General features: G+C 42.8%; 2 protein-coding genes across 12 annotated transcripts; both read right to left on the bottom strand.

Annotated features, from left to right (window-relative positions):
- Positions 1-1,406: 1,406 nt before the first annotated feature.
- On the bottom strand, positions 1,407-8,783 carry LOC102073824 (stem-loop histone mRNA binding protein). The gene is made up of 8 exons (XM_074540483.1): positions 8,441-8,783; positions 7,990-8,121; positions 6,017-6,121; positions 5,440-5,499; positions 5,061-5,192; positions 4,329-4,478; positions 3,094-3,178; positions 1,407-2,377 (listed from the first exon to the last, which is right to left on the bottom strand). Exons 1-8 carry the CDS (start codon positions 8,482-8,484, stop codon positions 2,261-2,263), a joined length of 825 nt encoding a protein of 274 aa, XP_074396584.1. The 5' UTR covers positions 8,485-8,783; the 3' UTR covers positions 1,407-2,260.
- A 450-nt stretch (positions 8,784-9,233) lies between these two features.
- Positions 9,234-22,586, bottom strand: LOC102071803 (histone RNA hairpin-binding protein). 11 transcript variants are annotated; one of them, XM_074540474.1, is made up of 12 exons: positions 22,275-22,582; positions 20,675-20,791; positions 19,338-19,442; positions 18,842-18,964; positions 17,934-18,083; positions 16,984-17,118; positions 16,256-16,375; positions 15,749-15,856; positions 15,234-15,347; positions 14,802-14,915; positions 13,858-14,048; positions 9,236-12,980 (listed from the first exon to the last, which is right to left on the bottom strand). In XM_074540474.1, the coding sequence occupies exons 1-10, from the start codon at positions 22,325-22,327 to the stop codon at positions 14,810-14,812; spliced, it is 1,131 nt and encodes a 376-aa protein (XP_074396575.1). In that variant the 5' UTR covers positions 22,328-22,582; the 3' UTR covers positions 9,236-12,980; positions 13,858-14,048; positions 14,802-14,809. The 11 variants fall into 11 exon arrangements, with proteins under 11 accessions (XP_074396577.1, XP_074396578.1, XP_074396580.1 ...); XM_074540471.1 differs by having other exon boundaries at positions 13,858-14,031; positions 16,984-17,121; positions 22,275-22,580; XM_074540472.1 differs by having other exon boundaries at positions 13,858-13,999; positions 16,984-17,121; positions 22,275-22,580.
- Positions 22,587-24,358: the final 1,772 nt, after the last annotated feature.

The raw sequence follows: 24,358 nt of genomic DNA, 5'->3' as shown, positions 1-24,358 counted from the left end.
CAGCTCAGCAGGGCAGGGTCAGGTGCAGGAGGGCACAGGCAGTGCAGGAAGGTCATTGCCCAAGGCCTGTGCTGGGAACCTTGTCTGAGTAGTAGCAGGTTAGCTGGATTAATCTCAAATTATACACCACACTATGGACTAACCACTAAGAAGTTACTCTGCAGAAATTTAAAAGCACCTCAAGCCATTTGCCAAAGGACAATTATTTGTTGTGTGCTCCATTATAACACAGACGTGCATCCCAGGTGTTTAACTGAGCCCAGCCCAGGGTTTGGTGTTCTTCACAAGGCTTTCCCCACACTCCAGCCCAGAGCTGGATGCAGCACTCCAGGAGGGGTCTCACAGAGGGGCAGGGTCCCCTCCCTTGCCCTGGTGGCCACGCTGCTCTTGGCACAGCCCAGGACACAGCCGCCTTTCTGAGCTGTGAGTGCCCATGGCTGAGTCACTTCAAGCTTCTCATCCACCCACCAACATCCCCAGCTCCTTCCCCTCAGGGCTGCTCCCCATCTGCTCATCCTCCAGCCTGCATTTGTGCTCCAGAGATTGTCCCAACCCATGTCCTTCCTTGTTTCAAAAGCAGGTGTCAGTAACCCTACCCCTCAGAAGCCTCTGAACACTCTGAATATCCCACTGATCCAACCCGTTTGGGTAGCTACAGTAGGACAGAAAAACTTCTTTTAAATAAACCAATTCTACTGGCAGTTCTGACACTCAGCTACAGACTGACACACTGGAAATAGTTAAGAACAACCAGGAACAGCGTGGCCAGAAAATGTGACATGGGAAAAGCAAATTGGGAAGGACAGAGGGTGCAGAGTGCAGGTAGAAGGCAACTGCCATTTTGTTGCCTTCTCTGGAAAAAATACATGTTAGGAAGGCATCAGAGCTGAGCACCAACCTTATCCCAATGCCACTATAGTGGCAAGAGTAGAAACTTCCAAGAGTAGAAACTCTTCAAGTTTCGCTGATTTCAAAAGTGCCTAACAAATCAGACAATAATAGTAAGCAATATTACTAGCTAAGATACTCCCTTGAGCTGGTGAGTTTACAGGGTGTAACATCAACACTCAGGAATTCCATTTTAAGAGATAAAACCAGGTGAGGTGACTGTAAAAAGCTGTTCTCTAAGAGAAGAACATTGAAGTGTTCACACAACTCTTCTAGCAGTTTTTCCTAGAGAACAGAACTTGGCAACTACTAAACATCTACTAAACCAAATTGTCCCAAATTGTCTCAATTCGCTCTGGTGGCCATGTAAATAGATTTTAAAGTCTCCTCAAAGTCAGAGGATGGTGCTAACACAGATTTACCCTGGCTCAGTACCAATATCAGACACTTGGCTTTCAGCATTTCCCTGCATTTCATTATGCACAGAGCACTGCTAGCAGGAAATGAAGAGTCAGATGTAAAAGCAAAGGCAGTTCTGTTTATTTTCCAGCAACATCCCACGCAAAAGCAATAGAAACACAAACTGCTCTCAGCAGCAAATCTGTACAGTTGGTAACATTTACAACAGTTTTACATTTAAAACCAGAAAACTGAAAGAATCAAGCACTTTCCCTAGACATTGTTTTCTTGACTGCATTAATAAATGACTGATGACTATTTACAAATTTCAAGTTAAGGCTACTACTTCTAAAAAAAACCCCAACATTATTGCATAGACTTTGCCATGTTGACTTTCAATTTCTTGATGGTATTAAACTTCCAATTGTTTCTGAAAAATTTTTGCAAAAAAAGTGTTTTTTTAAGGTAAGGTAAACTTACAGTGACTGCAGTAGATGGGCTTACTAGTACTAATCAGCCACATGCACAGCACCACGTGCCTCACTTCAGGTCAGGTGTGTTACAAGAGCCATTTGTAAAAACAAGGAAACATTAAAAAAACCCCCCAACTTGGCTCTTGATCCGCAGGCGGACAGCTGAAATCATTTTCACAGTGGGGGAGGGAGTGGGGGAAACTGGTAAGATCTTGCTGTGCTATTTACAATTACTAGACGATAGCACTGCCATTGGCTAATTTTACTATTGAGAAGTTTTATAAAAAAAATCTGATGTACAAAAATTAAAAGTTAACAAGGAGTCACACAACTTAAATGCAATTTTACATATGTTTGGTCTGGAGAATACCTAGACCAATCACAGCTTTGAGAACAGTCTTCAACTTTGCTTAAGCTTTCTTACTATGAACAGGTTATGGATCAAGCTAACCTCTCAAATTTAAAAGAAACTTTCCCTAAAACAGGTTGCACAGGATTATTTAACTCACAGTATCAAATTCTTTCAGTGGCTCACTCAAACACACTTCCAAGTCAAATTCTCCTTCTGCTTGATAGTCAACATGTCTAACTTTGGTGGGAGTGCCAGAACAGGTATCCTGCAAGGGAAAGGCAATTCATAACTACTAGTTAAGTAGAGGTTATTAGTACAGGTAATTCAATTAGCTTCTGTAATTCATTTAGACCACCCTAAAATAAAGGCTTAGAAATGCTTTAAAGGCCACAAAAACTCAATGCTAGTCTTTAATATTAAAGAAATGGATAGGCTTCTGCCCATCCAACCACATTTGAAAATACCTTGCAAGTGTTCCAAGGGCCTATACATGCAAACATTAAAACATTATAGAGATTTAATATTTGAAAAATAAATCCAGTAAGAAAAACATTCCTAGATCTTTAATGCTCAGCTGTACCAAGTGCTTTCTGGACATAAAAGAAGCCTACTTCTGTGAGACAAGGAAATTCCACCCTATTTTAATACTAGGTATTGCAATCTAAAGTAGTATTTCAATTGCACATTACAGTTCATAACTGATTTGCTTTCAACAAATTAATTTTCTTTTGAAGGCTATGAAAAAATGAGATATTTTTAATTTGAGATGATAATTTAAGTTCTAATTCTCTAAACCCAAGACTACAGACAGATAATGGCTATAGCTGGAAAATACCTGAGTTTCAAAATTGCTCAGCTTTATAAACAGTCCCTAAACAAACCAGATGATGGGATCTGTGAGGTATCAGGCTGCTCTGGATTTAATTCTAAGCAATGAACCAATTATCAAAAAATAGTTAGGCAAATGACAGATATGCTTACATCATTATCTTGACAGCTCGTTTGAGATTCAGTAGAATTGCTTCCAACAGATTCTGTCTCCATCTCACCAAGGTCAACAGGACAACTGTAAAATCATTTAGAAGAATACAGCATAATTGATTTTTTAGTGTTAAGATGAACTTTGTTGTGCAGTTCTGAAAAAAAAAAAATGACCAGAGGAGAGCAAAGAGACCTACAGAGATCACAGGGACAGTGGTGGCAACCTGAGGAGACAAACAGAACTGCAGGACAGCTCAGTACTGCCCAAGTGGCCAAGGACTGAATACTGCAACTTGTCAAAGACAAAAACCCAGTGCTCAAGAAATGCCTCAATGCAAATGTTACAGGAGAGGAATGAATTTTTTTTTTCAGTTTTGTAAAGATTTAATATCCATTATACACAGCATCTGAAGGTAGCATTTCAACACCAAAGCACACAGCAGGGTTCTGGCTGAAGGACCAACGCCCCTCACACTGATAGAAAGTAAAAGGAAGCTTTTCTTCTAGATGCTGTTGCTCTGCAGTAGCTTTAAAATCAGCATTCCATTAAGGAAAAACACTACTTTATTAACACAAAGCTGCCTGCTGAGGAATTAAGTTCCATCTTTGCCCCTTTCATTCGCTACTGCCAGTTTTATGTCATGATGCAGATCAGCTGTGTTGCTTTCTACAGAGGAAAATAACTATGGCATCACTCTGCATCTTCTAGAGCTTGGGCTGTGAACACTTGTGGCCATGCTTTGAGCTTGGGATGAGTTCACGATTCTCCCTCTCTGGAGAAGAAACATTTTATATCACTCTTCTTGAGCTAGCAAGTGAGAAGAGTGAGGCAGGTTCCTGTACACTGGATTGCTCCAAGCTCAATATTCACACCTGCCATCAGTGAGAACTCTCCAGCACTGCTCCTACCAGATAATCTGAACACTGCTCTGAAAGAATTGGCTCCTGTTGATGGTGTGGTGATTATTTTACAGAGCAGCACAGAACTGGCTCTGCTTTCACCATTAAAAATTGAGATATGTATATATGCACTGGGCAAGGACCAGAAAGCTGCTGGATATTTTGATTGAGAAGGAACTGAACACCATTAAGTGTGGATAAGTAATTAGGAAAAACATTCAGCACTCACTGACTTGTCTCAAAAAGAACTATGCTGGGGGTGGTGTTTACTTCTTAAACATGAGACTTCATGTCATAATTTCTATAACAGCATCCTGAATACTCTGTGTACATACATTTCCTGCAGATCACATCCTCCTTCAGTTGGAGGATCCCAGGAATGCAGTGCAACCTTCCACAGTTTGATCTGCTGGTCCCACGACCTACGGCTGTACTTCTTAAATTTGTTTGGAGTTCTGGGATGAACTCCTGGGATACGATGGCATCTATTCAGATATCAGACATGAAAAATTATCAGTGTTTTATTCACACATACATAACATTTAAATGTATGTTAGCTGATTTATTATTTTTGAGAAAAGACCAATGTGCAATTCCAGCACTCAAGCAAAGGTTTGCCAGCTCCATGCAAGCTTCTTAGTTTTTCTGACTCCAAGTCAAATGAAATAATAATAATAAAGAATTATCATTCATAGGTTTGAAAAATTAATTTCAAACTCAACAGCAACTGTAGCCCATTTTGTCTTGTAGTTAACTCATGAGGAAACTGACTGCAAAAAAAGCAGTTTCAATTCCTCTCATTGACAAGCACATCCAAAAGAACTTTCATTTCCATTTCAGCAGCATGAGGTATTTCTTATATACTGACTCATTAAAATAAACCCTTAAGCCACACCTCAGTTAACTGTTAGTGATACAACAGTTCAAAAATGTCTTAAAAGTTTAATTTGTAGATGCCTTCTATTTAAATGTGTATTGGATGCCAAGTTTAGTACATTAATGTGCTTATAAAGAAGAGGTATGACTTGCAGGTGGACATTTAGTTTCTAGAAAGTCAAGCAGCTTACCTAGGAACTTCTTTAATGTATCTGTCATACGCAATTGTGTTTTTTCCATAGTTTATCTGTTTTTGTCTTCTCATCAAAACCACCTCATCTGTCTCGAGTTCTACTGCCACCGTGGACTCCTTTGAATCAGAACTGAAGGAAAAAACATTGCAGGTTTGGGACTGCTAGAAAACGTGTGATGCTCAAACAAACCCACTTGTAAAAGGCTATAAATAAACATGTTAAAACTTCCCAAACAAATGCTCAGAGTGTTACTAAACCATGGTCTTGGAACAGACTTGGTATGAACTATTTTAAACTGTGTTTTAAGAAACAACACTGTACAATCAAAATTCTATTTTTCAAGATTTTCCTCAGTGAAGCCAGAAGTTTAACCTACCTTCCTGAGGAGGACTTCCTTTCTCTTGAAAATTCATTTATCAGGAGTTTTCTTCTGTGTCTGTAAGAATTCAAATAATTTAAAAGAAATTATATACACAAAAAGGAACATGAAGGCTGCACTGTCACAGCTCACAGTTGAATTAACTTTTCAGAAAAGCAGCACTGCAAAGACCTTTCTGTTATGAAATGGATATTTCAGTTTTCCCTTAAAAACCAATAACAATACAAGGACTTTCTTTTCCTGACTATTTTTCCCTAAAGCAACTTCTTATAGCAATGATACAAAAAGACCAGTGATTAGTGAGAGGGTATTTTAAGTATTTTAATCTAAGAGATTCAGGAAAAGCTTCTTCCAAAAGGGAGATATTTAGGGATACACATCCAATCTCCAAGAGTATCCCATGACATTCCTGCAGGACTGAACCCAAAGCTGATCTAAAAGCAGCAGACAAGAGGCTAAAGTTGGCCTGATTTTACCACAATGGTGGAGTTAAAAATACAAGCTAAAACAGATTCTACAAGATAACTTCCATATCTCTTCCTTTTACCACTTTATCTTAAACACCCAGGGGTACCTTGCAATTTCTTTGTGAACATTGGTCCTCATTTCATCTTCTTCCACTGCAGTTCCCCAGTCTAAACACCTGGGAAGGGGTCCAGGACCTTCTGGTGTTGTAAAACTAGAAAGAAAAAAAAAATAAAAATTAAGGCCCCGTGTTAAAATTTTGGGTTATTGTATTTACCACTCACAGCTTGATCCCTTAAACATGATTAATTACAATACTCAAAATGGCTGTGAAAACCTGGTGCTTTATTAAAATTTTACCACTGTAAAATTAAGCATCAGTTCTGACTTCCACTTTGAGGTTGTGTGGTTTGTGTTGGGTTTTCTTCAAATTGATGTGGGTGCCTATAGAAATGTATCACTGCAGCCTGATAACCCAGCCCATGCTTTCAGTAACTTCCAGCTCGTGCTCTTCAGAAAACGGGACATGAAATACCAGCTTTATTCATTTACTCACTTGGCTTCACTCCACTAAATGACTCAGCAATTATTTATACTTTGATGACTGCAGACTCATTAGCTTTATAAGAGATAAAAGCTGGAGCACAGAATTAAGTTGCAAAGCTAATTAATTAAAATTACATGATAGCACCAGGAGTTGCTCCATGTAAGTATATGCCTGGTAGAGAAGGCAAAGGCACAAAAGCATCCTATTTTAGCTAGGAAAAGGAGATTTGCTGTGACTTTGCAAACTGGTTTAACAACTGTATTGCAGTCCATTAGCATCACAAGCAGGTTCAGACTCTTGTAGGGAATAAGCCCATATCCCTTCCCTACCATCTACTGCTGCCTGCATTCAGGTTATTCAGTGTTTCCCTGCCTGTCTTCCTGATGACCAATTTTCCCCAAGTAAAACTCAAAACTGTATCCTACAGAGCAGAGCTTTTTCAGCAGATCTGGAAATGCTCTGGAGATTTTCCAGGATTTTGTGCAAATGTCCCCTGGAATCAGGGAATCAGATCCATCTGCACTAAAACCAGCTCCAACATTGGTTTGCACAACTGCGAGCAGTTTGTTAAATTCAAACTAGAAGTTAATTTTTGATGAAACCCAGTTACCAACTTGGCAAAATTAAAAATCCATAGAAAACAGTACAGGTCCCTCTGCAAAGATATGTTCAAGCTCCAAGGATCGTTAACTTTTGCTTATACCAATTTCTAGATTTGCAGAGAATACATGCCATGTTTTTCAGAGCTCAATCCAAAGCGAAACCAGGAAGTTTGTGTGCACAATTCAATACTGGGAGACACACAGAAGTGTTGCTTATTTACCTTGAAACTATCTGTAAAATTTCATCCTGGTACTGCTGTTCAACTATGCTTCCTGGATTTAGTTTACGCTACTCTGGATAATGTGACTTGAGCCACTGACCAACGTGTTCCTGCTTATTGTCAGCAAAGGAAAATGGGTGGGCACAACCTACCCCTGTTCAAGAAACCTGGGATGAGGGGACAACTCCCATCCACAGATCACAGTGATTACAGAGACCGTGGCATGAATAGCTCAGACTGAAAATGTGGTATAAAATAAGATACTCAAGTCTGACAAACATGGAAGGCAGAGTTATGGGGTGATCTCAAAACTGGATCCCCCCACAAATATGCTGAAATAGAACACAACTTTTCTGTACTCCCTTCAGAAACAGAAAATAGATGATTTCTAAAACTGAATTTTTGTCATTTACTTCAATTTTACCACAACTGTTTCTACAGCCTGTATTTACAAACATAATGAGCCTGTACAATATTAGTCCTCAATAAATGATCAAGGACATATGATTTCAAGAGGTAAGAATGAAAAACACTGACTCTTAAGAACTGACTCCAAGATAAGAGCACTGCACTCGATCCTTTTCCCTCCCTTAGGACCAGCTATTTGTGGCTGATGAGTAGGCAGGGCTAGGAAAGCTGAGCAGAAGGGTCAGTGTAACAGCTCCGGTCGAACAAAAGAGCAGGAAGCCGCTGCCATTGTCGCCATGCTCACCTGTCCAGCCGGCTGTCCTCAGGCCTGGCCTTGTTTTCCTCAAACACGGAGGACTCGGGCTCGTTCTGCCTCCGCCGCTTCCCATCGGCGCCGCGTTTCCGCGCCTGGGCCCAGCGCGGGGGGTGCTGCGGGCTGGGGACAGACACAGCGAAAAGAGAGCCCGGCTGGGCGTCAGGGCTTCAACCGCCTTCGGACACCGCGCTTATTCACCCGTTCCACTCCCACCGAACGCAGGGAGGCGACGCCGCTCGCTGCGGGCAACCTGAGGGGACTCTGCGGGCCCTCTGAGGGGCTCTGCCCCCCCCCACCCCCTCAGAGAGCTCCGCCGCGGGACGGCGGGAGCGAGGGCTGGGGAGCATAGAGGGGAGCGAGGGCCGAGGAGCGCGGCGGGAAGGAGGCCCGAGGAGCGAGGCCCGGCGCCGCCACACCCCCCTCAGCCCGGCGGCCATACCTGCTCTTGGTGCTGCCGTGCGGGCTCCTGTGGCGGAAGGACATGGCGCAGGGAATCCTCGGGAGGGAGGGCTGGAGGTAGAGCCGGCGCGGGGAGCTGAGGAGGCCGGAGGAGGAAGGAGAGCCGGGCGGTGAGGCAGAGGCGAGGGAGCGCTGCCGCCTTCCCGCTTAGCCCCTTCGCATCTCCCGCCGGCGCTGAGCGACAGGCCCGCTCCGCCTCCCCGCGGGGCGCCTCCACGGGGACAGGTGCGGAGGGGGGGGCAGAGCGGGAAGGCGCAGCGGCCGACCCGCGCCCTCAGACGCTCATACACATCCCCCACCCCCCCGCCAGGGTAATGGCTCAGCCCGCTCCGCCCGGCCCCGCCCCCGGGGCGTGTTGGCGGGAGAATCGAGCGCGGCGGGCGCGGTTTTGGCGCGCTGGGGCGGCGGGACTCCCGTGAAACAACAGGGAAAAACCCAGCCCAAACAAAAAGGAAAATAGAAATTCCCGCGATTTAAATATGAGGGATGACGGTCCGCGGTGTGAAAAATGCGCATTTTATGACTGGCTTTTCGCAAATATAAAAATGAATATTATATGTGGGATGCTACAAAGTTATGCTGTATTAATTTTCTTAAGTATTGTGTTAAGTATAGTTTTAGGTTATAACATAATGTTAAAATAGAAACTATGCTATGTATGATACTTTTTTTAAAGAGAGGAGTCACACAGAGATATCAGCCACAGGACACCTAAATCTTTCAGAGAAAAAGAATTTATTGCTCTCTAATCAGCAAAAACAAACTTCTTCCTGCCTCGCTCAGCTGAAGATGCCGTCAGGATTAAGAGGAATTAATTAAGAGGAAGAAGCTGACACTGACCAGACAGAATCCTTTGTTTGAATTAAATTTATGCAGCATGTATGAGGTGTATGAATATGCAACAGGTTATTGTTTTTAAGGGTTAATCCTCTGTTAACGTGGGTCCTTTTTCGGGCTTATTTTGCCCAGAAACAGGTACCTGGGCCATTTGTAACTCTTTGTTTCTACTGTCTCGTATTGTCCTAAATCCTTATTGTCCAAATTCAGTTATCAATAGTGAAGAAGGTTGGGTAACAACATGAGGTGGTTGGTTCGTGGACCTTTCAGGGGTTTTTACTTGCACAGTGAGATCCCATTGGTCCTGCTTTTGGGCATACACTCACATTTTAGAACGGTAATTTAGAAACAACCTGGAGGACTCCAGCAGAACACAAGCAGCTTTACACAATAATACATTTGCAGCCTGAAGACTGGTGGGACACTTCAGAGAGATGGTTTTCTTCTGGCCTTACAATGGCAGGATTATGAAGGCTGAAAAAGCCTTACAGTAACAGTTTCATTAAGGCTGGAAGAGCCCTCTAAGATGACCAAGTACAACCATTATTAACAAGGCACTGCTAAGTCCATTGCTAAACCAAGTCCCCAAGTACCACATCTGGTAAAACAGATGGCAGAAGCAGCAAACAAAAGTTTGGTGGGTTTTCTAATCAGCTTAAAACACTAAAGCAACTATCAAAGTGCAGCAATGGTTTTGGAGAAACTTCCTGAGCACACAATAACAGGTGGTGTTTGGTTTTGATTTTGATTTTTTTTAAATAAACTTCAGCCTTGCTATGCATGAAGATATTTACTTTGAAAATTCCATTCCTGTTGCCTGGCCTTACTATAGTAAATTTTGTACAAACTGACAGATCTGTGGGGCATCTTCACTGAACATCCACGTTCCTGCAGAAAAGTCTGCTCTGCTGGCACCCCTCCTTTCCCACACACTACAATGGAAAACAGAACTGTGTTCTTGCACCAAGGTCATGCTTGAAGCACAGCAGAGGTTCAAAACATGCACAAACAAACTCCCCTCCCTTCAGCCTGGCTCTGACAAAAGCTAGACCAGCACGTTTACCTGAACACACCCAAGCAAGGCAGACAGAGGACAGCTACAGCCTGGAAGCCACACTGTACTTTTAGCACAACACAATCTACAAATTAAATTCAGTTTATCCAGCAGAACTATCTGCTGGGACACAGCTCAGGCATTACAGCTGCACTGCATCTTTCTGTCCTTGTCAGCAACAAAAATCCTTCAGAAAAGCAGTGGGAATTTAAGGGGAGGAGATAGCAGGAGATATCCTCAGCTGTGACCTCAAAGGAGTTTTAGATACAAAGCAAAGTACCCACAACCCGTGGCATTTCAGAACTGGCAGTGAAGGATGGTTTCCACAAACACAGATAATGTATCATCTATAAGGAGATTCTCCCACTGGAAGCATGCCAACAGAAGATACTTGTCACTGCTAGGAAGAAACTGAAACCTGTCTGTTGAAGTTCAGGGTATATTTTGCTTTAATTATAAACTGAGCACAGATTTATGCAGGGGAGATTTAATTAAGTTGGGTAAAATTAAAGGAAAAACTGGGGGTGGAGTGCCAGACTTCTGCTTCACTTAGCTCAGCTGCAAGCTCTGTGTCAGACAGCGTTGGGTAGGTAAACAAGTGCATGGCCAGGCTGCATTCCAGTTCTGAGTGCTCTATTTAGACTAATGAGGTTACTAATTAGAACACAGAATGATTCTACATCCACTGGCAGCACTGCATGAAATTACTTTAGCAGACCTCAGACTTCATCTGCTGTTTCATTCCTTCTCTTGTGCTACCACAGCTTGTTCAAGCACACAGAATCTGGGTGAGGGAATAAATCTGCCCAAAATTTAAGTGCCATAGGCAGTTAACTGGTTATGCTATGTCTAGTCTAATATCTTCAACCAAGAAATACAAAAATCTTTTAAGGACTGCTGAATTGCAAAATCCTATGGATGTGTCCCTAAATCCACTGCAGGCCCTGTCCATCACAGGCAAATGCTTAAGGGCTCTTAATACTCCTAAAATACTTCAGATGAGTTAAAGTATTTCTCAACAGCCCATTACTCTCACCTAGCAGTTCCATCTTCTCCAGCAGGACCCCTTTCCATGGCAGAATGGTGCTCGGACTTCAGCTGCTCCCTCCCACTAAGTTACAATGCCTTAAAACTGAGGGGCTGGACAAAACCAGAATTGTAAACTGCCTTCAAGAGTCTGATTTTAATCTCTGAAGACTCCTCTTTTCCACTTTTGGCAAGGACTGAAAATCCAAAATCACTGCCCAAACCAAGTAAACACCCTAGAACAAACAAGAAAGGACTACTGAACCCACATATTCCTTTTATAATCAAACTGACAACACAACTGCAAAAGCAGACTAACAACGATGTTTGAAGTTCAAGTCTTTAATTCTTCTGCATAAAGGCAAATTGCCAAAAATGTAACACATTCCCTTATTTACAATCATCATAAATCACAAGGAAACATGCACACTGGAACAACAAGGTTCTAAACATTACCTCTTAGAAAAGTGCTGTACAGATGTGTCCCTTGTATACACACATGCTCTGTGGTGTGTGACTGATACACCCTTGTGTTGGGAAAAATGCCTGAGCATGCCTGGAAATTACATTTTGGGAGTGAGAGTAGTTTCTGAGGAAGCAGCTTACTTCCAAATCAGCAGCACAATGGGCTCTTGGCCCTGGGTACTGCCAGCCCCACAGCAAGGGAAAGCAAACCCAAACTCCTGCAGAGAAACAGCCCCCAGCTCTAGCAGCCATTGGTGTCCCAGTACATGCTACACAACGACTGTGGAACTCTTGTAACTGGCACGTGGCTTTAGTCCAAACCACTGTAGCCACAGCTCTCACTTCAAACTTCTGCACACAGTGTGAGCAGAATAGAAAAAGGAGAGTCTATCCCAACACCATCACAACCCTCAGCCTGGACAAGAGCAGCTCCACACCTGCAAATACTGCCATTTATCCCCAGAAGTTGTGCGAACAACAGGCACTGAATGCATCCTCTCCTACTTTTTAACTGTAGACTGGCTCTTTGGGTCAAGCTGCAACACACAGAAAAGCAAAATCCAGGTATTTCAGCTGTGCTGCTGTTCTAACAGTCACTCAGCCCCTGCAAGAAATGGATCTGATTTTGATAAACCATCTACCTTTCCTTTCTCTTCTCTCACCTGATTTAGGCAAATGCCACCTTAATACATCTCAGAGAACAATAAATACGCCAAAAGTTTTGAACAGCTTGTCTTTAGTGGCTGGAGAAGGCTGAAATGATCTACATTCTTTTGAAGCAGTTCTTCAGGCTGGATGCCCAGGGCTGGTCCAGGGGAGCAGAGGAGGTTCCTTGGTTGGAGGGGCTGGATTTCAGTCTGACTTGACACTGGACCAATTCTCTGGTGAAGCATCAGCTCACTCTGAGGAACAAGACCTCCAGAGGGAATGGCAGGATCCATCACCTGAAGCAGCCTTTGAAATCTAATGCACATTATATTATGTGTCACCTGCCAGTGCAGGCACAGCAGGAATGTCCTCACAAAAGCTTTAAGGAACATCCATTGTCACTGCAGAACAGGTTTCATGAAATTTGGAGTTTTACACTTGAGGCACAGCTTGCAGAAAACAATCTATCCTTGTAAAGGTCTGGAGAAACCTAAACAAAAAAGCAGGTAACAGCATTTTATAAACATGCTATATCCAGGCATTGAAAACAAAATATTCTCTTCTTTTCCTCGTTTAAGCTGTAGTGTTAACAGTGGCAGTACATGGAAGAGAGCATATGGTTGAGCTTATAGCACAGTATAAAGGAGAAACCCATACAGTCCATACTAAATAAAGTGTTAGAACTAATATGAACATTTTGAGAACATGAATTACTGAAATAATACAGTACTAGATTCTCTACATTCCTGAAGTATGTGACAGAGAGAAAAGGAAGCAGCTGAGCCTATTCTTCCCAACCCCCTGCATCATTTTTGTCTAAATGTCATTATTAATTTATAAAACAAACTTTTATCTCAATTCTAATAAACAAATTTCTGCCATAGCTTAAGTGTCCTATGGACTAAGGTTTCTTCCCTAGAAATTAACCAGATATATTCACATTTATTCCTGTTTAAGACAGAAATTTTCTTTTAGCAAAGGGAAGGTAGTGTGGAATTCTACCATGTAAACACCACTATCTGATTTTCAAGCAAGATTAAACTTCCACAGATAAAGTTCCTGACACTTGAGAGTTAGAGCTCATCACAACTTAACCCCAAGGGTAAAGGCAATGCTGCTCTAAATACTGATCTTTCCATCCCAGAACACTCATGTGTTGCTGTACAGAGAAGGCTTTCACTTTATACATTCTACACTAACAGAGCCTTTTTTTCAATTAGAACAAGTGATTACCAACCCACTGCATATATACACTCCTTAATACAGCCTAATTTACAACAAAGACCACTGCAAAAATGCTAAGTATCAACTATGTGGAAACCGGACAGGCTCTGTTTCCATCTCTGACCCAGAGATGCTTCTTTTACCTGAATAATTTCACCTTATGTTGATTGCACTTATGCTGACGGCAAATGTCTTCCTCTTTCAGTGCAGATCTTACACGACAGCAGCAGTTGGCCAAGACTTGATCTGCTGATCTCAGACTACATCCCTATTCTTCAAGTCTTTCTGTCACAGGAGAAATTCCTTCTTCAATACTTCTATATACAAAGAGAGACTAAATATTTTCAAATATTGGATTAGCACTTTAAAAAAGTGAAAGCATGTTAAATCTTATTAATGTTCAAAGAGTTTAAATTAAAAATCAATAGTCAAAAGAAAAATGTCAGCAGCATAATTGTTTAAAAGCTCTACCTGCCTTTTCCTCACATTGCTATAACTATAATCCAAAATCTAAGTGTAAAACTAATTTTGGCCATATTCTTTATGAGTTTTGTCAGGCAAAATTTTCAAAGATCACTGATTAACAGATATTTATATCCTAGTCCATGTTTCAGAGCCTGCATCAAATGTAGATCAAAGACAATCTAATTACACAAAAGACTTATTGCTAATAAAATCTGTTTAACCCAGATTACCGCCCATCTTATTAATGCACCACAGGAAGCGACAGTGCAAGAGAAATTTTTCACTAAAATCTACTGCTGCAAATGCCAAGTTGTTACTTCATCACAAAAATATTAAGAGACAGAAAAGGTGCTATTGAAATGCTTAAAAACATTGACCCTTTTTTATTTGAGAGATAAAAACAGATTTTCTGGCTGACAGGTAACATTTTCAAATTACCAAGTCTGAAACATTAGGTCTTTTAATTAAGGTGCTGGATTAAGTGCAAGAGGATGGGATAAAACACTAATAAAATAAAATAAACTGATCTGCCTGAACTGAACAGTTGCATTCTGCAGAATGAAACGGAAACATTCTGCAACTGAAACAGAACAGATCAAGTAAGCAGTCAGCACAAACTCACCTTGGTATTTAGATTTTTTTCCTCAGTATTGTATCTTCAGCATTTGCACTTTCCCATTCTGTGTCAGGGTATTCTGACTGATGTCCATCCAATAAACTGCTACAAAGTTTAAGCCTACAAATAAAAACAAAACAAAGCAAAGACTAAGTGGCATTATTATGGTAACTTCTGAACACTAAAAACAGCTACAATCCCTTTACATTAATACAGACTATAACATGAAAACATAAAGACAGAATTTTACCACACAACATATAAACATTGATCAACATATCCCTAAGACAAATAGTAAAAAATAGCTACACAAAAATTAAAAATCATATGTTTATAATAAATGCTTGGATTGAATTACAGCAAGAAGGCAACTAAGCTACTAAAATAATAGGTAAAAATACCCCTGAAACCCCAGGGGTGATGAGCTGCCTTTGATACCTCTCCAGCCTGAAGTTTGCATCTCTGCAAGTCTTCCTGTCAGGCAGAAAAAAGCTGGGTTTCTTCTGTTCAGGATTGTTCCATACTGAAGAACAACTGGCTGGAATCAAGACACTGCATAAAAATAAACAATTATCATTGCTGTCACTACAAAACAACTTAATCTCTAGGGAGACAGAGAGGAAACTTCCAGCTCTCAGGCTGAGGAAGTGAGAGGCAAACTTCCAGTTCTTTCCACAAGACAGAGTTTGAAAGGGGCTCCTCATTTTCAAGCATCACCTAGGATGGTAGAAGCAGCAGAAATCAAAAGATGGAGTGTCAGACTGGAAAAAGCCAAGTAAACTCAAAGAACAGAAATAACAACCAAACATACCACGTGCTGGAGGAAAGGTAAAAAAGAAGGAAAAAAAAAAAAGTAGTGACCAGTGAAGGAAAAGATGAAAAAATAAAGGAAAGGACAGCATTACAGCAAAAGAGACAAATAGAAATAACAACATAATCACTGGGGTATTTACCTTGTTATTTCCATACTTTGTTGCACTGTCATTACTTCATCTTTTCCACCAAAGGCTTCCCACTCTGAGCACTTGGAAAAAGCATCCTGATGTCCTGAGGCAGTAAGGCTGGAAAGAAAATGAAAATGTCTGAATCCATGCACTGTGGTACCACAGTTCCTCTTCATTTTTCAGAAGGGGCCTAAGCAGAGAGAAGAAACCATACCTGCAGGAACATTTTCACTAGGCTTAGTGTGAAATGTCTACTAAACTGCCCCAATCCTTAGTGTTGCCTAAATCTACACAAAAAACACAACCTGTGCTGTGTCTACTGGCACTTTGCAACAGAGCACTGTAAATGTTTGCTATCATACAGCACAATTACTCTGACATGATCTCCCTTCCTCACTACATTGCACACATTTGGACACAATTAAAGCTATTAACAAGGGAGGGGAAAATACCAGTCGTGTTCCAAAAGTCAGTTCATGGTATCAATGACTTCCCACATGGAGAATCATTTCATACCTTTCCAGTGCAGTGTGGTACAGCTGCAGGTAATGGTTTTTGCTCTCTGAAACCGCAGAGGAGTCAGAATTGTTTCTTCTTCTGCGTTTCCATACTGGAGAAGAATTGGGAGAACAGGAACTACAAAAACAGATTTTACACAAGTAACACTTTTGATCTATGTTCAGATGTTTACCGCTGTTCTGTTAAATAACAGCATATGCTGCTGAGGAAGTTTTCTTTTGAGGTAGGATTCCTCAGTCACACAGAGCAACACTGAACACATCTCTCACAGTTTGGATGCAAAACCATTTTGAGCTTCACACACATCCCCCCAGGACAAGATATTTCAGTAAACAGGGAAGTGCATGTCACAGTCATCCTCCCTGCTGTGCTGCAGAAAGGCACCACTGTATGAAGGATGGGCATTCCTGCTCCTGAAAAAGCTCCTCTACTTTCAGAACATACCAGCAATGGTTAAAGAAATCTCAGTACCCGGCTGTATAAACTGAGAAGCTGAAAAAGCACTGCATTTCCTCCTGTTAAATCGTGTAATTCAGCAATGCTGGTAAATTTTCCATATTTATTGCTCTGTACCTCTGATGGATTGCATTCAATAGCAAAACTGTCAAACCCCAAAGCTGAGTATTAACTGCCCTTCCACACGAAACATTTCCTACAAAAACCTGACAGCACTGACCTGTACAGAATTATTTCCCTAAGTGAAGCACAGAAGTTTGCTCTCATACCTCTCAGGTGAGTGGGCAGTCTGTCTGCATTCATCTTCACACTCACTTCTTCTCTGCTTTTCCTCAAATACAAAGGAGCCAGGAACATCCTCATCTTTGCAGAACCATTCCTGGGAACTACCTGAAGGTTCTGTACTGCTAAACACAGCAGAAATAAAAAGAAAAGCTTTAAAAAACCTATCCATCCGGTTCACTGCTCCAAACAGAAAACAGTTAAGCTGCACTAAGAATTAACAGTCTCATATGACACCCAAATGATTGAAAAACTGCAACTTCTACCACAGATTAATTCCAACACAGGTAAAACTATTCACACAGTGCTGTAACACAGCTAAGAGAATTCCATTCACTCTTCTCCTCCCAATTTACTAGTCCTAATCTTGAAAGCATGAGGTGGCATTAAGTAGCAGAACCAGCCTTGATACAGAAATTCAAAGTTGTGAAAAGATAAGAGTATTTCCTTCTTGAACACAGCTGCCACCGTCCCGCAGAGAGCAGAGAATTCTCTCTCTCATTTTCTTAAACATCTCAAATCCTCTCACATATTGTCAGTGTAGGAGACATGTGTTCCCACGGACTTCAGGAAAAGGAAAGATGGAAAGTTATCAAAGTCAGGGAACAGTAATTGCCAAGTTTCTGCTCGTGTCTGTTGCTCTCCAGGAAAGTTACAGTACCCTGTGCCCACTAGTGTGAATACAAAGGGGAAGGGAATGTGCTACTGCAGGCAGAGAAAATGCCTTTCTCTCCATAACACCTGACTGCAGATTAACTCAGACTAAACAACTGCAATATCTAGAAGACTAACAGAATTCTAATGGAAAACAAAGCATTCAAGCAGACTCCCACTGTTGAGTCTGATCTTTTTTCTCCCAGTCAGGAATGCCCTAAAGGGACCACAGAGCCCACCTCACATTCCTTAAGCCCCGACTTGATTCCCCCACAGAACATACACGGGCTGCAGATCCCAGGTTTCCTCAGCAGGAGGATCCCAGGCATGCAGTGCTATCTTCCACAGCTTGATCTGCCGGTCCCAGGACCTGCGGCTGTACTTCCTGAACTTGTTGGGAGTTGTAGGGTGAACCCCTGGAAGTCGCTGGCTCCTGCAAGCACACAGTGACATTTGTCATTTCAGAGCAGAAGGAGGGCTTTCCTTCAAAAGAACCCTTAGTCCATCAGCTCACACAAGCATCACTGGTCTAACAAAGAGATGTTCATATTTTTAATCACTTCACTGAAATGCATGTATTATAAGGCATTACCAAAAATAAATCCCAAAAGCAACCATAATGTGCTGAGTCAGACTGGAGGCTCATCCAGCCCAGCACTCTGACAGCTGCCAGAAGCAGAGCCCCACTGCCCATGAACAAAGATGAAACAGAAGCATAACTCATACTGATTCAATGTTATCCTAACCTCCAGCTCTTCCTGCTTTACTTTTCCTGAGTCAAGTGCAGCTGCTTTTATTTAGTATTGTACTCAGTCTCTCAAGGATGGAGTTACCTTCCTCCCCAGCAGCCCCGCTAGTGCTGTGTTTTGCATTCATCACTAAAACAGTGCTGATAAACACACGGGTTTGTGGGCATGACTGAACAGGGCTTGCACAGCTTCAAGGCCTTCTCCTCTCCCCACCCCACAGACACGGAGGTGAGGGTGAACACTAAGTTGAGAAGGAAAAGTGCTGGAACAGCTGACTCAAATTACCCAGAGATATGACACCCCATATAATGTCACACTCAGCAGTAAAAACCACAGGAAGAATTTCAAGAGAACTAATAGCTGTGAGCTATTCTACACACACAAACACCCACCAGGAACAACTCAGGGTTCATTCGGAAATGAACAACACTGGGCAACTTACTTTGGAACTTCTTTAATGTATCTGTCATATGCCAGGGTATTCTTGCCAAAATTGATCTGCTTTTGTCTTCTCCTCAGGACCACCTCATCAGTTTCCCTTTCTGCTGGATTGGCAGAATTTCTTGTAACAGAATTTGAAAATAAAAAGAAAAATTAAGTTGAAAAGAACTTTAATAGCATTATAGGAAGTTTAATTAACACATACCCATAACTGCCCTGTATTCTTAATGACAGACAGTGAGCACAACCCTTACCTCACTAGCTCACAGAAGTGAAAGCTGTGCTAATAAAATCTGAATCTCAAATAATCACAGAAGGAGCTTTGGAGCTAAAACCTCTCAGTGCTACTCCCTCCCCTAACGCTTCCTTCAGGCTTGATACAAAACACCCTGTCTGTGGTTTCAGATATTCATCAATGCCTGTGAACGAGCCAAAGATCATCAGATGGTTTTTGCTAAAACCAATGTAACAACAAGCAGCAAGAGCTCAATACCTACTTGGTCATTTCTTTATTTGATGGCCTCATTGTTTTGCCTTCTTCAGTTCTACCTTCCCAGCTGGGGCCACTGGAATGTGGCCTGGAATGTTCTGACGTGGTACAGCTAGAAAATAATAGGAATTCAACATGAATGTTTGCTGCTTGTAACACATTCAATCAACAGAAACATCAATAATGGACAAAACCAGCTCCACAACTGTAAAACCATGGGCATGTTTCTCCTCTGTTTCAGTTCTAAGGTGACCTTCAGTCTGGCCTCTTCTGTCCATTTTAAGGCCTCAACATTTAACAAGTCATGTAAGTAATACAGAAGCAGATTTAGCTGACAGTCTTACTTTCCCTAAATGGTTTCACATCAACAGATGAAATTACCATGCAAGCTGACAATGTCATTTCAACACAGGACAAAGATTCCACATTGAAAAGGAACAGATCCACTCAGCAAAAGAGAAACACAAAACATTGCTGGCACAGCTACTGAAGTCTCACACTCATGCCATACTCTCGGTGTTTTTTATGAGCACATCAAAGACACAGAACACACTCCCGAATACAAGACCTTTCCTAATCTCTTCTAAACATCCATTTCTTAACAAAGCAATATTAAACATGAATCCAAAATTAAAATCACCTTCATACAGTGGAATACTCAGAAATCTACGAATTACATAAAGACTATTTTCATGTACCCTCAGTAAAACTTTTCCTCTTTTATTCTGTTCAGTTTGTTGCAGATAACCCAGCACTCACCACTTTGCACCCTTGCTATCAGACTATAAGATGTCAGTCTCAACTATTTCCTCTACTGTGGGTCTTTAGTCTAGAATATCCAAAAGGCTAGCAAGATATTCATAGAATTACCTAAGTACAGAGTTCTATCTCATCTCAAAATGTCCTCAGGAATGGAATAAAGGAAAAAAACCAAACATGCTAACTAAAAACTACAGTACAGCTGAATATACCAAGTGGACTGTGATGAGACAAAGATGGTCTGCCTACTTTTACACAGAAGGATGCATAACCAAATATAAGAGCAAATGGCTTCATTGGGAGTTTTATACTAATATTGAAGACATCAGCAATAAAGGGCTTAAAGTACTGCTTCAGCTCAGAGCCCTTCTCCCTTTCACTTTGGACACTTGCTAATTCTGTGGCATGTATTTCCATGAGACACACTCGATGGTCTGCTTTAGGCACCATGCAGGTACCATCTCCTAACTCTGTGGCACTCCATTACAAGAGAACACTCAACCTAAACATGGCCATGCGTTTCTTGGAGTCCTAAGAAGAGTGCAGTAAAGTAGAGATTTAAAATAATTTACAATTATTTCTTACCTCTCCATCCAGTGGTCTGAATGGCCACATTGATATTCCTCCAACACCAGAGAATCTGAATCATTGCAGCTTCCATGTTCCTGCTCTTGATGCCAGCAGTGTGGATGTTGCACAGAACTAGAAAAGAAGAATTTTCATCTGAAATCAAGCCACTGAACATGGCCTATAAACATCAAAGATGGACAATTGGATTTGGCATACAGATACGTGATTCATATCCACTTACTCGGGCAACACATACTTAACAAAGGTGTTGGTGCAATTGCTGAGAAAATAACTTGGACTAATGCAATTAAGACATCAAAATTTTCAAACAAACACTTCATATCCTGATAACAAATATAGACTGTTTTTGGAAACAAACTGGTGGGGAAGAAAAACTAATTGAGGACTGCAAACAGCATTTATGGACTTGTGGACATGTCCACCCTCTGTCAGCAGTGTATTATTTGATATTTATTTACTGCCCCATCCGGTAGTAAACTCCCAGAAAAGGCAAGTCCAGAAACCACACTGTAATATAATGGCTAGGGAGAAGCAGGTCAAATGTCTATGTGGAAACACTTTTGCACAGGAAATTCTGGAGCCCTCACAAGGAAGCCTGGGACAGGGAGCAGCCCATAGTGCTCACAACACACTGGCAGCTCAGTCAGGGATTGCTTAAGGCTTGAGCTCTCTACATTCTCCTCCTTGGTTCTGGAGGCTTTGGCACCTTAAATCACAGCTTACTGAACAAAACACAACCGTAGCACCTCCCAACACCAGAGCTGGCTTCTGGGCTAAGGAAGGCAGCTGCAGATCCACCCCACACCTGCCCGAGAGAAGGATCTGGCACGGCAGCCTGTTCCATGTTTTTGTATGTGTGACTAACAGCAAATACACTGTACGGGCCAGGTCTCTGCCTTTAGCTCAGCAGAAAACGATTTTTGATGTTTAACTCCTTTGTTAACCACGCATGTTTTCTTTCTTTCCTGTCCTCCTCCACCCTGCCTGGCTTTGGGAGTTTCCTGCTCACCAGAGGGCTCAAGCTACCTGTACCACACGGCACAAACAGCACAAAGAGCTTCCCCAGAATCACAGACCAGGCATAGGGTCCGCTTTCCAACCCGCTCCGCTTTCGCCAAGGCAATAAACGATTACAACCCTTCCCTAATCACCTTAAACAACTACTCGCTTTAACGACTTCAAGAAAACAATTTTTAAACCAGCTTATGTACACTGCAACACATGCGGTAAGTACGACACTGTTTGCAGGGGGAAATGATGACCGAAAATTATGTCTTTTAGAAACATTCCCGTATTTGCTTTGCACTGCCCTGCCACTCCAGCCTGACACCAACTCCAGCGCTCCCAGCCGGGCTGGCGTGTCTCGCCGAGCCCACACGCCCTGCCCCGGGCTGCTGGTCCCTCACTCGCCACCGACGAGAAGGAGCCCCCGCACGGGGGGCGAGGCCGCAGGAGAAGGGGCCGTATGCCGGAGGAGCACGGGCTGCACACCGGCACTGCTTCCGGAGCCGCCCCGTTCGGGCAGCGCCGCACCCCCGCCCGCCCAGCGCTGCCCGCCCCGCTCCCGCTCCCGTTCCACCGCGGCCGCTCCCACCTGCGCAGCCCGCCCGGTTCCGCTGCTCCCGGGCGGCGCGGCCGGCCGGACATGGCTGGGGCGGGCGGCGGCCCGGCCCGGCCCAGCCCGACACGGCCCCGGCCCAGCCCGGCTGCGACGGCAGCGCAGGCGCGGCCCGTCCTCCCGCGGGAAGCGCAGGCGCGGCCAGGATAGCCCAGAACGGCGATGGTGCTGAGGGAGCGCTGCTCGGTCCGGAGGAGAGAAAAGCGACCTGCGTTCCTGTGAGGGCCCGGGCACAGCTTCCCTCACACCAGGGACGGTATTGCCCTCACACCTTCCGGCTGCATCCCCGGCCCATTCCGCCCGGAAATGTCTGGAAAACCCAGCTCCCACATCACGGCGTTACCTCACGCAATAGCCAAGGGTTCGTTTTGGGACAAATAATTTTTCTCCTTGACGTCGTGAGGGCTTGGTGGCCATCACAGTGTACACGCTACAGGAATGTGTCCCACATTTCATACCATTAATGGAATCATAGAACAGTTTGGCTTGAAAAGGACTCTAAAGATAACTTGCTCGAATATTTATATCTCAATTCCCTAAATAGCTCAACGTCAACAAACATTTCTTAAGAAAAGCACTCTGAACTTTAGTCTTACTGAGGTTATCCTGACTGGAATGGTACTTAGCTGCAGGCTAGCTAGTTTCACAAAATCACAGAATGGTTTGGGTTGGAAGGGACATTGAAGACCATCTCCTTATAACTCCCCTGTGATAAGCAGGGACACCTTCCCCCAGAGCAGGATGCTCAGAGCCCCATCCAGCCTGGCCATGAACAGGATTCCTTCCAGGGATGGGGCAGCCTCAGCTTCTCTGGTCACCTCTGCCAGTGCCTCCTCTCCCTCACAGTGAAGAATTTCTTCCCCCTGTATCTAATCTGAACCTACTCCCTTTCAGTTTAAAGCCATTCCCTCTTGTCCTATCTTGCCATGGCCTTGTTAAAGTCCCTCTCCAGCCCTCTTGGAGACCCTTGATGTAGTGGAAGGTGCTCCAAGGTCTCCCTGGAGCTTTCTCTCCTCCAGGCTTGGTGAAGACAATGCAGCAGGCTGAATGCCTCCTGCTCTCAGCCTGTGTCCACAGCAGAGCTGCTCCAGCCCTCTGAACATCTTCATGGTTCTCCTCTGGATACACTCCAATAGGTCCACTACTACAGGAATGTGATAGATTCTTTATTGCTGGCGCTTGGTAATAAATCTGAGCAAAGTCACAATGAAATAAGTATTTTATCTGGGACACACCATTGCTACAATGCCAGTGCTTCCTTGAAAAGACAAATTTTTAGTCACTGCCCCTGCTGATTTCATGACATCCAGTGTCACCCCTTCCCATCTGGTAGTTGTGAAAAGTATTTGGAGGCTTTTTTTCCCCTGACATTCTTATAGAGATTTCATACACACCTTCTTCCATTCATGCAACCCTCTGCATTCAGGCTGTAGTAGGAAAATCCATCCAAGGAGGACTTACCATGAACACCTTCAGGAGAATTTAAGCCCTATTTGTATCTATTCCCATGCTCTCAGGTAAGACACTGCATACAGAGAAGCCAGACTGATTTCCACCCATATAAAGTTTTACCTGGTAAACATAACTTTAAAATTAAAACCAGAAGTCTTACAAAGAACTGACTGTATTTTTATTGAGCTCTTCAGAGGGTTTTAAGATTAACTGCATGTATTCATTAAGCCTTTTCCCTAAGGGCTATCCAAACAATACTGTTCATTTTAAACAGGCAAGCAATCAAGCAAAAAAACCCCACCAACCTCAAAAACCACAAATGAGAAATCCTGCAGGATGTCTTTGGAAGAAAATGTCTTGTAATCCATGTAAGAGCTTGAGTATTTATATCTCAACTCCTTAAACAGCTCAAAGTCCACAAACATTTAAAATTTAAAAATTTAAAAATGGCACTGAGAACCTCAGTCTTACTGAGGTTTGTCCTGAAGGGAATGGTGCTTAGCTGCAGTCTAGCAAGTTTTATATTATCAGAGAAAGGTGTGAGTTGGAAGGGACCTTAAAGAAATGGCCTTGTGGCTCTTTGGATGATAACCTGAAGCTATCACACT

The sequence above is a fragment of the Zonotrichia albicollis genome, chromosome 5 (assembly GCF_047830755.1).
Source record: "Zonotrichia albicollis isolate bZonAlb1 chromosome 5, bZonAlb1.hap1, whole genome shotgun sequence".
NCBI lineage: Eukaryota > Metazoa > Chordata > Aves > Passeriformes > Passerellidae > Zonotrichia > Zonotrichia albicollis.
The sequence above is the reverse complement of the archived record's forward strand: the minus strand, read 5'-3'. Positions and strand labels throughout refer to the sequence as shown.